This window comes from Carassius carassius, chromosome 8, assembly GCF_963082965.1.
Source record: "Carassius carassius chromosome 8, fCarCar2.1, whole genome shotgun sequence".
NCBI classification, from domain to species: Eukaryota; Metazoa; Chordata; class Actinopteri; order Cypriniformes; family Cyprinidae; genus Carassius; species Carassius carassius.
In genome coordinates, this window is record NC_081762.1 from 5,641,588 (window position 1) to 5,658,498 (window position 16,911).

Here is a 16,911-nt window from a genome sequence, read left to right on the forward strand (position 1 = left end):
TTTGTCCAGCTCTGCATTTTAGGATGCCTTTTAAACACCATAGAAGAAGTTTCCATGGGTGGTGGGCATTTGTTGATGTTTTTAAACTCGAGTTAGTCCAAAATGCAGCAGCAAGAGTTCTTAATAGAACCAGGAAGTATGACCATATTAACCTGGTTCTGTCAACACTGCACTGGCTCCCTATCAAACATCGTATAGATTAAAAAATCTTACTAATTACTTATAAAGCCCTGAATGGTTTAACACCTCAGTACTTAAACAAGCTCTTATCATATTATAGTCCTCCATGTCCGCTGCGTTCTCAAAACTCAGGTAATTTGATAATACCTGGAATATCAAAATCAACTGCAGGAGGTAGATCATTTTCCTATTTAGTGCCTAAACTCTGGAATAACCTACCTAACATTGTTCAGGAGGCAGACACACTCTTGAAGTTTAAATCTAGATTAAAGACCCATCTCTTTAACCTGGCTTACACATAACACACTAACACATTTCTAATATTCATCTGTTAAAGGATTTTTAGGCTGCATTAATTAGGTCAGAAGGAACCGGGAACACTTCCCGTAACACCTGATGTACTTGCTACATCATTAGAAGAATGGCATCTACGCTAATATTAGTCTGTTTCTCTCTTATTCCGCTGTCACTGTAGCCACCAGATCATGTACGTATCCAGCTCAGATGGTGGATCAGCACCTAGCCCTAAAATTTCAGCGGAGACCACAACTAGATGAACCCCAGGGACAGATCCACAGTCAAGACCTTGTCTCCTAGATGGCCATTGGGACAAGACCACAGAACCAGATGAGTCCTCTGCACAGTTTGACTTTGCTGCAGCCTGGATCAACCTGCTGGTTTGTCTGGACAACTGGCCCCCCGACTGAGCCTGGTTTCTTCTCCATTCTGTCACTGATGGAGTTTTGGTTTCTTGCCGCCTCTCACCTGCTTAGTTGGGGACACTTATTTTCCAGTGATATCATTGACTTCATTGCACAGATACTATTTAAACTGAACTGAGCTGGATGATGACATCACTGAATTCAATGATGAACTGCCTTTAACTGAAAATTGAGTGTTTACTATTGTGCTTTTGCATTATTGACACACTATTTTCCTATTTAAAACTGTAAAGCTGCTTTGACACAGTATGAATTGTTAAAAGCGCTATATAAATAAAGGTGACTTGACTTGACTTTTCCTTCACTTTTCCTACAGCATAAACACAAGCACACAAGATTTTCATATCGACTGGCATCTGATACCATTAGTGTCACTGTGCACCAATGAATAAAATAAATAAATACACACTGGGAATTGGTATGACATTTCATAACAAATGTGCATATCTGCAGCTTATTTAGTTAACAGTAAGCAAATAACTGATTACATAACCAGAAACCATTACATGGCACATAATCAAAGTTCTGCAGTTGCGTGTATCCCACAGCCTTTTCTGGATATAATTAATTATGAGCTCCATCTGTGGCAAGTCATAATATTTTTACAAGATTAGACCCATTCCAATTTAGGAAAACAAAAATTTTAGCATTTGTGTGTAACACTATTATAACCATACCTTATATATGAAACAGTATAAACCAAATTTTAAGTATATATAAAAAAAGCAGCAATATAGTGGCAGAGGTTAAGACCATTATATTTCCATATGCATTTCCATATGCATCTAACCCTTGTAACCCCTGAAATTAATAATTTGCTGTTCCCTGTCAGAAATGACTGGCCTTTTAAAAATTGCTTGTAAATCTCATTATCTTTTTTTTTTTGTCAATTAGCACAGGGTTTTTATTTATTTTTGGATCATAAGCCTAATTGATTAAAATCTTATGCACCTCAGTTTCTGAGTGAAAAAATAAAATTCAAATTTTAATATAATTATTGCAATGCTCACTGAGATGAATGAACTCAGATCAGTAAAGCCCACTAGTCAAAATATTGTGTTAATTGAAAGAAGACAAGTTGACAAAAATATTGATTCCAATGTTTTGGTAATATAGCACAACAAGAAATATACAAACAATTGTATGTAGGCCAGATATTTTTGTAAAAAAAAAAAAAAGGACAAATAATTATTTAAAAAGTACAAAAAATATTAGAATTTTTATAATCTTTTTAACCCAACACTAACCATTAACTACTGTTTAGATTTTTTACATTTTTTTATCTGCATCAAAATGACTGGAACACAACATGAGGACATGTCTTGGTTAAATAAAGGTGCATTTGGAAAAGCAATTTTCTATTTGTTTGGTTTTGCCTGTGTTGTTGAGGGACTAGACTGTAGTTTTATTTATGGCTGCAGCTGAAATTCAGTCCACACACTGAAATGGTTTTGAGATGTTGGAAGACATGCAGATAAGAGGGATTCTGCACCATTACTTACAATGCACAGACTGAAATGTTTTGTGATTTTTATCAGTATAATGTATGATCAGCTGCCCTCTGCTGTCTTTGTTTCTCGAGAGGATAATGCCTTTACTTGACGCTACTTGCTTAATAATGACATGGTCCATGTTGTGTCTAGTATTTTTGCTAGTTGAAATAACTTTTTATCAGCTTTCCATTATTCATTTGAAATCTCTGAAGGTAACATTAAAATCTTGAAACTTTCAAACATGGTCACAGTATTTTTTCTTTGTACCTTATACCTGCAGAGTTATATCAATTTATGTTATGTTACAAGTCGTACATATAATAAATTAATATTTGCAAGAACATATTTCTTTTAAATTTATATGTACTGTATGAACATATTTTGAGTAATTACTGCCATTACAGTTAAAAGGGTTTGAAAAGGGATAGTTCACCCCAAAATGAAAATTATGTCATTACATGTTCTTCCAAATCTGTATGAGTTTCTTTATTATGTTTGGCACAAAATAAGTTATTTTTAAGATTGATAGTAACCAAACAGTTGAAGGTGGCTATTGATTTCCATATTATGGAAAAAACACTATGGAAGTCAATGGCTACCACTGAATGTTTGGTTACCAACATTCTCCAAAATATCTTCTGTATGCAGGGTATGAAGTTTTGTGTATTTGCGACTTCAGAGCCCCTACCGTTAGGTAAGTGGATGTAATGAATTAACCTTCGTATTCATCCGGAAGAAGGAGGCGGGAACCGGCGGACAATCAAATGAAACTTTAATAATCACAAAATAAACAAAACAGCGCACCAGCCCCTCACGGACGACTGATGCGCACAAAATAAAACCATAACACAACTAAAAGCCCAGGCCTGGTCCTCTCTCGTCCTTCACTGTCGTCGCTCCAGTTTTATATCCTTCCATCTCCTACGTGGGACTCGAGACCGGCAGTGGGTCGCAGGTGTCACTGATTTCCCAATCATTGCCGGCCTCCCTCCTTGTTCCCACGTCCCTCGGCCCCGCCCCACTCGCCACATACCCCCATCGCCCCTCGCAGGCCGGGGGGGTAGCCTCGAGACTGCGCTCTACTCCCCCCCCTCCCTCCGGGGAGGACCGCTCACGGGGACCTGCGTGAACCTGGGGGTAGGACAGACGAGGCGAGAGAAAAGGAGATGGAAGGAGGAGCGACAGAGATGAGAGAGGGGAGAGAGAAAAAAAAAAAAAAAAAAATCAGGTTCCCAGACGCACTGCTGCTCAGCCCTCCACCGGCTGGGTGATCTCCTCCACGGTGCCTGGCGGTGGCACTGGACGGCCCTCGGCGGACGGCACGACACCCCTCCGCCGCCTGGTGGACGGCGACGGCTCCTCCGGTTTTGGGCAGCCGGCAGGAGTCCCCCGTTCCCTGCTCCTCCGGATACCTTCACGGAGGCAGCAGGCTCCGGCTCCCTGGTGAAATGAATTAACCTTCGTATTCATCCGGAAGAAGGAGGCGGGAACCGGTGGACAATCAAATGAAACTTTAATAATCACAAAATAAACAAAACAGCGCACCAGCCCCTCACGGACGACTGATGCGCACAAAATAAAACCAAAACACAACTAAAAGCCCAGGCCTGGTCCTCTCTCGTCCTTCACTGTCGTCGCTCCAGTTTTATATCCTTCCATCTCCTACGTGGGACTCGAGACCGGCAATGGGTCGCAGGTGTCACTGATTTCCCAATCATTGCCGGCGTCCCTCCTTGTTCCCACGTCCCTCGGCCCCGCCCCACTCCCACTGCTCCGGGTGTGTGTTCACTTCTCACTGCTGTGTGTGTGCACTTGGATGGGTTAAATGCAGAGCACCAATTCCGAGTATGGGTTACCATACTTGGCAAATATCACAAATTTCACTTTCACTTATAGTTAGGCCTACTGTTTGTGCAGAAGTGCAAAGTGTTTGTTTCCAAAGTGACATTGCCAACTACTAGCCTGGCATGCATAATACAGCATTTTAGCCATTTTCATGGAGCTATGTGAATGAGGACTGTTTTGACAGTGTTGTCATCTGTATGTTAAACTTTCAAAAATGCAAAGGAAAATGTTTTGTTTTTAATACATCATTGTCCTGTAAATCTTCCGTTCGTGCTGTACACCTGAAAATTGAAGCCAAAACATTTCAATCAACCCCTGGTGGATGCTTGCAATATACACTCACCTAAAGGATTATCAGGAAGACCATACTAATACTGTGTTTGACCCCCTTTCGCCTTCAGAACTGCTTTAATTCTATGTGGCATTGATTCAACAAGGTGCTGAAAGCATTCTTTAGAAATGTTGGCCCATATTGATAGGATAGCATCTTGCAGTTGATGGAGATTTGTGGGATGCACATCCAGGGCACAAAGCTCCCGTTCCACCAGATCCCAAAGATGCTCTATTGGGTTGAGATCTGGTGACTGTGGGGGCCATTTTAGTACAGTGAACTCATTGTCATGTTCAAGAAACCAATTTGAAATGATTTGAGCTTTGTGACATGGTGCATTATCCTGCTGGAAGTAGCGATCAGAGGATGGGTACATGGTGGTCATAAAGGGATGGACCTGGTCAGAAACAATGCTCAGGTAGGGCGTGGCATTTAAACGATGCCCAATTGGCAATAAGGGACCTAAAGTGTGCCAAGACAACATCCCCCACACCATTACACCACCACCACCAGCCTGCACAGTGGTAACAAGGCATGATTGATCCATGTTCTCATTCTGTTTACGCCAAATTCTGACTCTACAATCTGAATGTCTCAACAGAAATCGAGACTCATCAGACCAGGCAACATTTTTCCAGTCTTCAACTGTCCAATTTTGGTGAGCTTGTGCAAACTGTAGCCTCTTTTTCCTATTTGTAGTGGAGATGAGTGGTACCCGGTGGGGTCTTCTGCTGTTGTAGCCCATCCGCCTCAAGGTTGTGCGTGTTGTGGCTTCACAAATGCTTTGCTGCATACCTCGGTTGTAACGAGTGGTTATTTCAGTCAAAGTTGCTCTTCTATTAGCTTGAATCAGTCGGCCCATTCTCCTCTGACCTCTAGCATCAACAAGGCATTTTCGCAAGGCATGTTTTTCCCTTTTCACACCATTCTTTGTAAACCCTAGAAATGGTTGGTGCCAGACCGGCCCGTCTGGCACCAACAACCATGCCACACTCAAAATTGCTTAAATCACCTTTCTTTCCCATTCTGACATTCAGTTTGGAGTTCAGGAGATTGTCTTGACCAGGACCACACCCCTAAATGCATTGACGCAACTGCCATGTGATTGGTTGATTAGATAATTGCATTAATGAGAAATTGAACAGTTGTTCCTATTAATCCTTTAGTTGAGTTTAGGTCATAAATCCCACCATCTCCATGTAAACAAATGGGATGTGATGTGTGAATCTAATTACAATTTTTTTTTTTTACAAATATGGTTTCCTGTTAATGTATGTTCAAATGAAAACACTACTTTATAGTGCAGAAAATGGCTTACTTCCGCTTTGCAAAATAAGGTGGATAGTGGAAGCAAGTGGCTTTGCCCTCTAATGTACCTTTACATACAACCAAAACAGACTTTCATCTTTGTATGATTTATAACTGATATTTCAAGGTAAAAAAACTCACATACAGTTGCTCTAACATATGCCAAATCATCACTGTTTCGCCACAATTTTAATTATTACGTTTATAAGTTAACAGGATGCATTTGAAGTTATAATTTATATGTTTATATAAAACATATCGCAAGGTAGGTAGCCTGATCATCACGAGGTCGAGTCCTGCTGGGTCAAAATCATTCAAAAAACATTTTCTTGTGACAAAGGTTCCTCCACAGGCACAGAAAACAGTCAATCCACTGTATCTATAGAAGTTCAAGACAACACAAATGCCAAAGTGAACAAAATGACTTTTCTCAGTTCTCCAGCAGAGGTCTCTCTGGCCATTACAGCCATGCTACCAGCTTGTGTGAATACCAGACCCTTGAACTGGGAATTAAAAATGTTTCTGGTCGATCACATACACTATGAGATACCTCATGGTACACGGTATGTAATGCGACTGTGTAGATATAATAATATAAGATTACTTAAGTGTCTTGTCTATCATAAGTTTCCCAGAGTGATGGTAATTAAGCTGATAAATTAATTAAGCAACAATGGTACATTCACAGCACATTTCATTTGACAAGAAGTACTGCAGTGTTATTAAGTTGAAGATAGTTCTCTCTGTTCTCCACCTATACTTCCTGTTTTCTGACTCATCTTTATTATTGATGCTGCAGCCTACAATGGAACAGTCACAGGAGCCCTTATGTGGGTGGTGTGACCTTGCGGTCTAAGATCCAGTAATTTAAAGGTTGGCAGCTTAAATCCCAGAGGGGGTGTTTTCACGAAAACGGTTCATTATAATGTCAGGTTCCTCTAAGTGAACTGTAATAAATGTACCGTAAATCAAAGAAAGTGTACTGCATTACTAACAAGTGCTATTCTGAAGAGATAAATAGCAGCTCCCTGAGGTGCATTTGTGTTATTCATCATCACTCCCTGACACAGTTTCCCGGAGCGTCGAGGTCATACCCATCGGCAAATTAGCACAGGAAGGTCACTAATTAAAGCTGGTAAATCTTTCTCAGGTGACCTCAATTATGCTGCACTTACAGTTATGAGGCCATACAGTTTACATCATTTTATTTAGCGTTTTTTTATCTACAGTCTTGTGGAAAATAAACTCTTAATACTCTTTTTCACACCCTCACTGTTTATTACACATCAATTATAATTATAATTCCTTACACAAATAAAATTATATTGTGCTTGGTAAAATCCTGTGTGGAAATTACGTTTTAAATATTTTTTAAAGTAAAATGTTAACATTTTAGCTAGCATTTAGCATTTAGAATTAAATATTTCCATGCATTTTACTCACAACGTTATAATCATAAAACTACACAAAAAAATGAATAATTTTAATCATAACATAACTATACAAAGGTGTATATGTTTGTTTTTCAGATTGCTTAGATATATTTAGTTAAACATAGTAATTCATATTTTAAAAATGGATTTTCATACTTAAGATTGAAAATTTGGGTCAAGGTTTAACAATAACACCTATGCATTAAAGTATTTGGAAAATGAATAAATAATAAAAAAAAGTGGTAAAACACTACCAATGTAGCATTCATATGTCACTGTAAAAGGAAAATTTGAATCGGTTTTTAGTACAGATCCATCTCTTGGACATAAAAGGGACGTTTTATGTATAAAATGTCTTAGAAACGCTGGATAATTTGAAAAAAGGTTTCTTTTACTTCCTGCACCAAACATTGCAGGATGACAAACTAGATTTTTTTTTTACCATTGCCTCAAATGAACTTGCATCAACATCTAAGGAGGATTTTAAGGGTAAATTGCTCCGATGCCATAGACTGGCAGTTACCTACAACACAGACTGAGAAGATAAACCCTTCTTGGCATGTTTCACTTATAACTTAGATCCATTAGCTCTTTAGAAAATGGTCCGGGAAATGGTTTATTGTCAATATCTGTTGCAAATGCAAACTGCAATTCAGTATATCATACGTTTAAAACTTACTGGACTTGTGTCAGTACTATACTTTAATGCTCATTTTTTACACAATTTCCATAGCTAAAAATACATTTTATTCTTGTTTCCTGTATGATGTAGCTTAATTGGTGCTATTGAACTAAGAATAAAACTTCACAAAGACCATTGTCATAATTCTTTGCTACTCTTCTTTTGCATTTGACTCTCCTTAAAGTATGGAAATGCAAGATTTCATACAAGATAGAATTTAAAACCAAAATATCACTTATTGTCGTAACTTTCCTCACTTTCCTTCCTCCATTGCTCTTTGTGTCACCGTGACGTCTGCTCCACGGATTCACCTGCTCTAATTCCTTAACGCGATTGCCGATTCCCCGGATATCCATTTAGAACCTGATTAGACGAGCTCAACTCATTAGCTCCGACAAACCAATTCAAACCCTTCAGCCCCCCTCCTATCAACATTCACCAAACCACACCAATGACCCATCAAGTGTTAACATCAAACTATATGATTAAACAAGTATGAAATGCTTTAAATGCCCATATTACCCCAAAGTGGTTGTTAGAACCAATGCTGAGAACCCCACAAGCTGTTCTTCAGGAATCAACCATATTTTTGTTCATGCCACACACTATCCATCACTTCCTCTGTCCTCTGCTGTGTGCGCTCACTCTTGCCTTGTCTTTCGACCCCATAACCTGATTTTCCATTCCAATCGGTTTACCTGTTCCTCGCCCTCCCCTTTCTCTCTCTCCTTCTCTCTGCGACCATCTTTGGGCTTATCCTTTCATCCCTGATCTCCTTCATCCCCTCCAATCCTCATCTGTTCCTCTCTCGCAGACAGGGAAGAGAAAGAGAGAGTTTTTCCACAGGTAAGTTTCGTCCAGTCTGTTGGGGGAACCTGTGGGAGGCACACAGAGAGAGAGAGAGAAGACTGAAGAGCTGTCTTGTGGACTAAGCAAAATAGAGACTGATACAGAGAAAGAGACTTTGGAGTTATAGAGACGAAAATAAGCATTTTTGGTTAGAAAGGTGAGTTTGGTCTGATTAGTTTGCATAAGGAAAATTGTGCAGTGATGCACTGCAAATAGCAAATCAATGCAAACCTTGTGCATTACGATACGTTATATCCTTAAAACGCAGGTTTTTAAAATTTGGTATGCATGAAGAATGCACAGAAATGCACTGAATAATTGCTTTAAAAAATATATTTATTGTAATGCACTACATATTTCCTGGAAATAGTTTGACCACAGTGTCACAAAAGGTGGATCTGCAAGTATTACAATGCTTAAAATGACATTGGGATGTTAATGTCGGTATTTCAACTATCCCAAAGTGCATCAAGCTATTTTACGAGGAATTTGTGGTTGCAGTAACATTTTTCAGATGTTATATTGATTCATTCCTGTACACTGAAAAACATTGTGTAGAAACAATTCTTACTCAAATTGCTAGTAAAAAGTAAACTGCAAGTAATGTATTGAATTTAACATGAAATTCTGAAACAGAAAGCATGGTTGTTTTATTTTGCTAAAAAAATAATAAAAAATTCAGCTAGTAAACAAGGCAACATTTCTCATTTTCGTTTAGTTTAACTTGATGTGCTGAAAATTAAAACTAAAGCTGAAATAAAATATAATAAAATTAACATGAGAACAGAAAATATAAAAGGAAATCTAATTTAAAACTTTTATTGTATCTAAATGATACTTGTAATTAACACTGGTAGAAAGACTGATATATTTTTTTGAAAACAGAAATCTTCAAAGTTGGGGGGGGGGTACATTTACAGTGTTGTTTTTGGTTTCTGTACAGATCATAATGTTGCAACATGCAAAGTTTGCACAATTGGCTCTTTGCAGGATTAACCTAATGCTAAAGCTACTCTTGAGCAAGTAATCAAAAGATTTGAGAAGTTTTGAGATCCATCAGGTCTCATTTAATCTTGTACTATTTACAATCCATCACATAATTATGGAAGATAACATCCCCAAGACATACATCTTTTCTTCCCCCTTTTCCTTGTGTTTTGTCTTAGATCTTCCCACTTCCTGTCCCACCTGATCCCGTAGTAAAGAGCAGTCAGTAATCGGATGACAGGAGATTTGATAAGCCACCCCGACAGCTCCTGCAGGGGCTTAGACCTTTCTTCTAGCCCTCCTCGTCATCAAGAAAACACCAGCTCTCATCACGAGCTGAACACACAGAGTAATCTTCGAACACAGAATTTGACCATCAACAGCACAATGCAAGACTCAGTTTCTAGCACTTAACCATCAGTTAAGATCTTTATGATCTCTGTAGCACGACAAGGCTGACAATTCCTCTTCATCTCCCCTGGCATTCATACGGCGGTAGACTAGCGATAAATATTTTTACAGTGAGTTGCAACTTAGAAGAATAACATCTGAAGAAAACATTTGAAATATTTAGTTTTAAGCTAATTACTTAGCCTATGTTATATAACAGAGCCCTGCACATGACATGCAAGAAAAAATAAATAAATTGTGTGCACGATTTCTATTTAGTTCCCAAGATTTATAAAGTTTCAGCACGATTTAGTAATTCATTCCCTCAATGTACTAAAACATGCACACGATAATTATTTAGTTTCCTCGATTTGTTAATATGTTCCCTCGATTTGCTAAATCATGCACACAATTTACTAATTTGTTTTCTTGATTTATAAATCGTGTGCACGATTTAGCAAATCGAGGGAATGAATTAGTAAATCGTGCTGACACTTTATAAACTGTGGGAACAAAATAGTAAATCGTGCTCACAATTTAGCCTACTATTTTTTTCCTGCATGCCATGTGCGGGGCTCTGTAAATTTGACAGGTAGAATATTTATTTTAATTAACAGACTCACAGTATCATTAGCATTTGCTAGATGTAGCATTACTGAACTCATGTTGAACTCATAAATGACTGACAATCCTATCTACCAAGCAGGAATGAATAACTTGTCCAGGGAGATCAGGTTTCAATATTATTAAATCGTTTCCACATTTGTGATGCTGTAATCAGGGTTGCCAGGTCTCTGGAACAAAACCACCTCAATTGCTACCCAAAAATAGCCCAGAACTAGTCCAACTGTGTTTTTGTGTGTGTGTGGTTTTCCCTTCAAAAAAGCAACCCGCAGAAACAGTGTAAAGGTAGACCAATTCTGTGGGATAACCATGGACTTGACAACACTGGCAGTACACAAGGCCTAGCTCAGGGATTAATCCTACTCATATGACTCATTTATTATCGACTTTTATTTGATCTGAATATTTGATTTTAATTTTGTTTTTATTCATTTTATTATTTTTTATTTATTTTCTCTCAGCTTGTGTTGGTAAGGACCCTAATCAACAGCAGCCATGGGTGAAATGGAGCAGATGAAAAAGGAGGCCGAAGCCCTGAAGACACAGATCGAGGTGCGACTGCTGTAAAGTTCACGATGCAACAGTTGAAGAACATGGATATACGTTCTTTCCTAATGCAAAGTGCTAAAGAAAATGCAAATTAATCTCTAGCTGTACAATTTCTATGTATACAATTAATAATACAATATTTGTTTCCCTACTAGGCGGCTCGTAAAGCAGTGCATGACACAGACATGGCCTCCGCCGCTTCTGGGGTGGCTCCGGCCCCTCGGGTCCAACTCAAGACCAGGAAGAATCTCAAAGGCCACCTGGCCAAAATCTATGCCATGCACTGGAGTACAGACAACAGGTGAGAACATCCTAGCAAATCATTAGGTATGCTCTGTTATACTGCACTGAAGTATTTGGAAATATTTATCAGTTTTGCCAAAAGTCATTTAAAGGTATTAAAAATGACTTAACTCAAAGAAAGGGATATTTATTGGTTTACCTGTAGCCCTTTGGTGTTACGTGATCTGCTCAAGCAGTTTCATGGCTCTCACGTGGAACTGTGGTCACCTTGAATTAGCTAATTCTTAGTTAGATCAATTATCAGGGTCAGAGGCCTGAAACAGACTTAAGATTCACTGTATTCAAGAAAGTGCATTGACAGGAAAAACAAATAGCTCCGGGAAGCATTTATATATATATATTGGAATTATTATAGTTAAATTTTTGTTACAATCCCAAACAATCCAAATATACTGAACTAGCTTGATCAGGTTGTGAAGGTTGCTAACACAGCTTTTGCAAACCAAACATAACAAAATATGTATAATAAATATATATGAATAAATGCATTAACGGCAGTTGTCTCAGATTTCAAAATGAATAAATACAATAAGGGGTGGAATATGCGAAATGGTACATCCTGTTGTCTTACCAGCCTTTCTTTCTCTTTCTTTCCTCGGTGTCTTTAGGCTAATGGTCAGTGCATCACAGGACGGCAAACTTCTCATCTGGGATTCTCACACTGGAAACAAGGTGAGTCTGCCTGGCTCAAAAATACTTTTAAGAAAAAATGTGAATTGTATATTTAGTCAGTTAAATGTCAGTTAATATTTTGCGGTATACAACTCTTTTGTTCTCAGATTAATAAATAAATGTTGCCTATTTAAAGCTGCTAGAATGGCATATTTGAATTTCTTTTTTTTTTTAAATATCTCTCAGACTTCTAACAATACACAGAAACTGTAACTATGTTAACTTTACACACTTAAAATATTTTAGCATTATGTTAGGATGAAAATGCTTAGTTAAAGATATTTTATTAAACAAAGGTATTTTTAAAGAAGTCTCTTATCAAACTTTACTTGAAGAAACAACTATCACTGAGAAATTTGTGGGTTGATTTCCACCAAAATTTGAAAGATGGGCTGCAGGAAGTTTTTCAAGCAACAGAGGCCTTTAAAATAAATTAAAAAAAATAAAATAAAAAAATGTAAATGAAATATCCATGCATAAAATTAGATAATTGCACCTATAGTATGCAATTTAGCATGGTTAGTGAATGAAACCCTCTGGGTCAATGTGTTGATTTGTTGTTGACAGTTTTCGACAGGACTGTCTGTTTAAGCATCAAACGCTTGAAAACATCTTTGAAAACCTCATTATTATGCAGTTACATTTAGCCTACTGTTCAGAAATGACACTACCTTTAACTTTACATCAGAATCTCTTCAAGGAAAAGTTCAAATATTTGCCTCTTTCTTTAGGTCAATGCTGTTCCCCTCAAGTCCTCATGGGTGATGACCTGTGCATATGCTCCTTCTGGAAACCTCGTGGCCAGCGGTGGTCTTGACAACATGTGTACTGTCTACAACTTGAAGACACCTGTAATCAAGACGGTGAAAGAACTGGATGCTCACACAGGTATATACATAAGTCAGACAAGACACTTTACTTTCTTGCATGCTTGTAATTAAGTGTCAGTTATGTTATCTTGTTTTTCATAGGTTACTTGTCCTGTGCACGCTTCCTCAGTGACACAGAGATTCTAACCGCCTCCGGTGATACCACATGGTTTGTTGCATGTAGCTTTTACAATTAAAGGAATAATTCACCCAATTACTATAGAAAATCAGTTTGACCCAGTTCACAAAATGATTTCATTCATGAAATTGCAATCTTTTTCGAGTGTTCTTACAAGTCTCCTTTCATTGTAGTTTAACCCGATGAACATGCGTATAAATATTACACCAAATAAAAAGGAGAACTTGTGGTATTGATATGCAAAAGTGGATTTTGGCCTGTATATGCCACGCATTGGGTATGTTTAGGGTTGTGGGGTAGATGCGTGTCATATGTATGCAAAAACCTTCATATTATATGCACGCCAACAAATTTTGTGTCATATGCATGCGAAAACTGCGTATTATATGCATGCCAAACACATGCATATCATATTCACCCCAAAGTCCATTTTTACATATCAATACCATGAGTTTTCGTTTTTATTTAGCGTACTATTTATTTGCATTTTCATCTTTTTATTTTTTTATCACTTTCTGTACTCATTGTTTGTTAAAAAAAGAGACAATATTGGATTAAAATGCAAAAATAGCTGGATGCTATTTATATGAAAATTGAACATCATAGCATACGTTTAAAATGTTTATCAGGGAATAATGCCTACTATTTCACTTTCTATTTTTAAAAAGCAGTAGGCCATACAATACACTGCAACTTTCATTTAGCCAAGCAACTGATTAACATATCCATTAAAAACCAGTTTCAACTTAATAAAATGGTTCCATTCTCATCTAACAAAGTCTAATTAGGCTATAAATATAGCAAGCATTGCAGCTTTTGTTGATAGGTAAGATTAAAGCTTTTTCACAATGCTTTGCAGCTTGTTGAGGAGAGTTGTGCTTTTACTTTATAATAAATTACCTTCAGCCTGATAATGGATAAAAGCTAAATAAAAATCCCATAGACATACATTAAGGGCCCCTAGGAAACACTAAAAGCAACCGATCAGAAAGCACCACTTTTTTGTTACAGTTTTATTTCCCTCCCATTTTTCTTCCAGTGCATTGTGGGATTTGGAGACTGGAAAGCAGAAGACGGTTTTCCTGAACCATGTTGGAGACTGCATGTGTCTGTCTCTGTCTCCAGACATGAACTCCTTTGTTTCCGGTGCTTGCGACTCTCTGGCCAAGCTGTGGGACATCAGAGACGGCCAGTGCAAGCAAACCTTCCAGGGTCACACGAGTGACATCAACGCCATTTCGGTGAGTTAAACATGAAATGTTTGATGCAGTACCGGGCAAATTCAGAAGAGGTTATCACTGTTATTTTTCCCTTCCTCATTAATGAAGCCAACCTTATAACATTTTCAAAGAATTGAGTCTTTAAAACTTCATTTAAGAGCAAAGCACGTAAACGGAAATGGATTCACCAAACGTCCTCTTTCTTCAGTTCCTCCCTAGTGGCAATGCATTTGTCACCGGCTCTGATGACTGCACATGCAAAATGTATGATCTTCGTGCTGATCAAGAAGTGATCGGATACCAGGATGCAGCCCTGAACAGCGGCGTAACATCACTGGCTCTCTCCATGTCTGCCCGCCTCATCTTTGCTGGTTACGATGACTTCAACTGCAATATTTGGGACTCGCTAAAGGGCGAGAAAGTGGGTGAGTTGAAAAAAAGGAGTCACAGATGGAGTGAATCATTAATGCTGATTAAGCAGGAACAAAGTTTATTTGAAGCAAGTCAAATCACTCAACAGCCGTCTTGGCAACTCCACCAATGGAGCCATGTGGCCAATTTCTGAGTATTAAAACACTCTTCTGGCATGGATGTGATATTTGTTGGTGTTAGTTGAGGAAGTCTTCTGCTTACAGGAACAATTCATTCAAAAATGAAAATTTCAAGATTAGTTTGTTTTTCATCACAATAGATTTGGGGAAATTTACCATCACTTGCTCACCAATGGATCCTTTGCAGTGAATGGGTGCCATCAGAATTGGAGTCTAAACAGCTGATAAAAACATCACAACAATCCACAAGTAATCCACACCACTCCAGTCCATTGATCAACATCGTGTGAAGTGGAAATTTGTGTGTTTGTAATTAAAAAAAATCCACCATTAAGTATTGCTTGCTCCGGAGAAAAAGTCATCTTGTCTGAATCGGGAGAGAAATATGCACAGATCAAGCACTGTACAAGCAAAAACAGTCAAAAACAGCTCTAAATGAATATGTGTGTGGATTTTGATGTGAGAGGACAACATATAAAGATAAAATCCCTTAATGATGGCTTTGTCACTTAGAAACACTTCACAAGACGTGGACTGGAGTTGTGTGAATTACTAGTAGATTATAATGATGTTTTGATGAGCTGTTTGGTTTCTCATTCTGACGGCACCCATTCACTGTAGAGGATCCATTGGTGAGCAAGTGATGTAATGCAACATTTCTTTAAAACAAACAATGGACTTCTTAATATTTAATCAAAATGTCATTTTGAGGCTCTTCCTCCACTTCCAATCAACAACCCATGCAGAAAATCACCATTTTTTTAAATTCAGCTGTTCATCATAATAATACAAAAGCTCAGTCTCTACTTTCATTTCATTGCAAATTAAATAAACGTGCATGACGAACAAAATGCTGTTCATTCATATTCTCACTCTCTCACTTCCTTCCTTCCTCTCCTGTAGGTGTGTTGTCTGGCCATGACAACAGGGTGAGCTGCACCGGAGTACCACCAGATGGCATGTGTGTTTGCACTGGCTCATGGGACAGCTTCTTGAAGATTTGGAACTGAGTTGGACCCTGCAAGAAGATGAGATGGGAATGAGATTGAGATTGAGAATGAGAAAGAAAGGTTGAGAGAGAGGATGAGAAATTATCATAATTTTGAGCAACAAAGAATCACACACACACAAACAAACAAACAAACACACTTGGGTCCACTTGGGATTTCTGGAAAACTTGATTTTATTAGAAAATATTATATGCAATATTTAAAGGTAAAAAATTTAAGTTGCAACTAACACAGGATTGCATTAATGTTAACATGACATGATAATCTCAGGACAATGAAACTTTGACTTGAATTGATTTTGACAGCATAATCATTTAAGAATTTAAAATATAGTATTACATATTTTTTTTGTCCATTAAAAAACCTTATCATTAGATGAAAGTTTGGAGGAATATTTTTTATTTATTAGAAATGACGATAGAATGCAAAAGAAGACTTTTCCCAGCAACCACACTGTCTTGTCTGAGATTTGTTATCATGGCTCTTTGATGATGTCGGCATACATATATATATTTTAATTTTAATGAATTTACTTCCTAAAGCCCTCAACATAACATGTTATGCTAAAAGATACAATGTCTGTATTTACTTCTTTCATCTTTTTGTAGGACTTTTACATACAAGACAGTTCCTCTTTAATATTTCAGTGGTTCCTTGAATACCTTTCTAATAAACATAGTGTTCTGCATTAAACTATACTTTAATGTGTGCTGTGTGTGTCTAAGTTGTGTGTTTTATAACTGTAGGGCATTTG

The 16,911-nt window shown here is 37.8% G+C and overlaps 1 protein-coding gene and 2 long non-coding RNA genes across 3 annotated transcripts; 1 reads left to right on the top strand and 2 right to left on the bottom strand.

Annotated features, from left to right (window-relative positions):
• Window positions 1–7,910: 7,910 nt before the first annotated feature.
• On the bottom strand, window positions 7,911–12,401 carry LOC132145055 (uncharacterized). Its single transcript, XR_009434427.1, has 2 exons — window positions 12,268–12,401; window positions 7,911–8,869 (listed from the first exon to the last, which is right to left on the bottom strand). It is a non-coding gene; the product is annotated as an uncharacterized LOC132145055 (long non-coding RNA).
• LOC132145054 (guanine nucleotide-binding protein G(I)/G(S)/G(T) subunit beta-3-like) lies at window positions 8,705–16,855 on the top strand. Its single transcript, XM_059555766.1, has 9 exons — window positions 8,705–8,840; window positions 11,306–11,396; window positions 11,549–11,694; window positions 12,305–12,368; window positions 13,100–13,256; window positions 13,340–13,406; window positions 14,416–14,617; window positions 14,805–15,021; window positions 16,051–16,855. Exons 2-9 carry the CDS (start codon window positions 11,340–11,342, stop codon window positions 16,155–16,157), a joined length of 1,017 nt encoding a protein of 338 aa, XP_059411749.1. The 5' UTR covers window positions 8,705–8,840; window positions 11,306–11,339; the 3' UTR covers window positions 16,158–16,855.
• Window positions 12,823–13,862, bottom strand: LOC132145056 (uncharacterized). The gene is made up of 2 exons (XR_009434428.1): window positions 13,556–13,862; window positions 12,823–13,511 (listed from the first exon to the last, which is right to left on the bottom strand). It is a non-coding gene; the product is annotated as an uncharacterized LOC132145056 (long non-coding RNA).
• Window positions 16,856–16,911: the final 56 nt, after the last annotated feature.

Excerpts from the sequence above, each read along its gene's own strand:
- LOC132145054 (XM_059555766.1), top strand. The coding sequence starts at position 11,340 with ATGGGTGAAATGGAGCAGATGAAAAAGGAGGCCGAAGCCCTGAAGACA. Across the intron at positions 13,257-13,339 it reads AGAACTGGATGCTCACACAG|GTTACTTGTCCTGTGCACGC; the intron begins GTATATACATAA and ends TGTTTTTCATAG. Across the intron at positions 13,407-14,415 it reads GCCTCCGGTGATACCACATG|TGCATTGTGGGATTTGGAGA; the intron begins GTTTGTTGCATG and ends TTTTTCTTCCAG.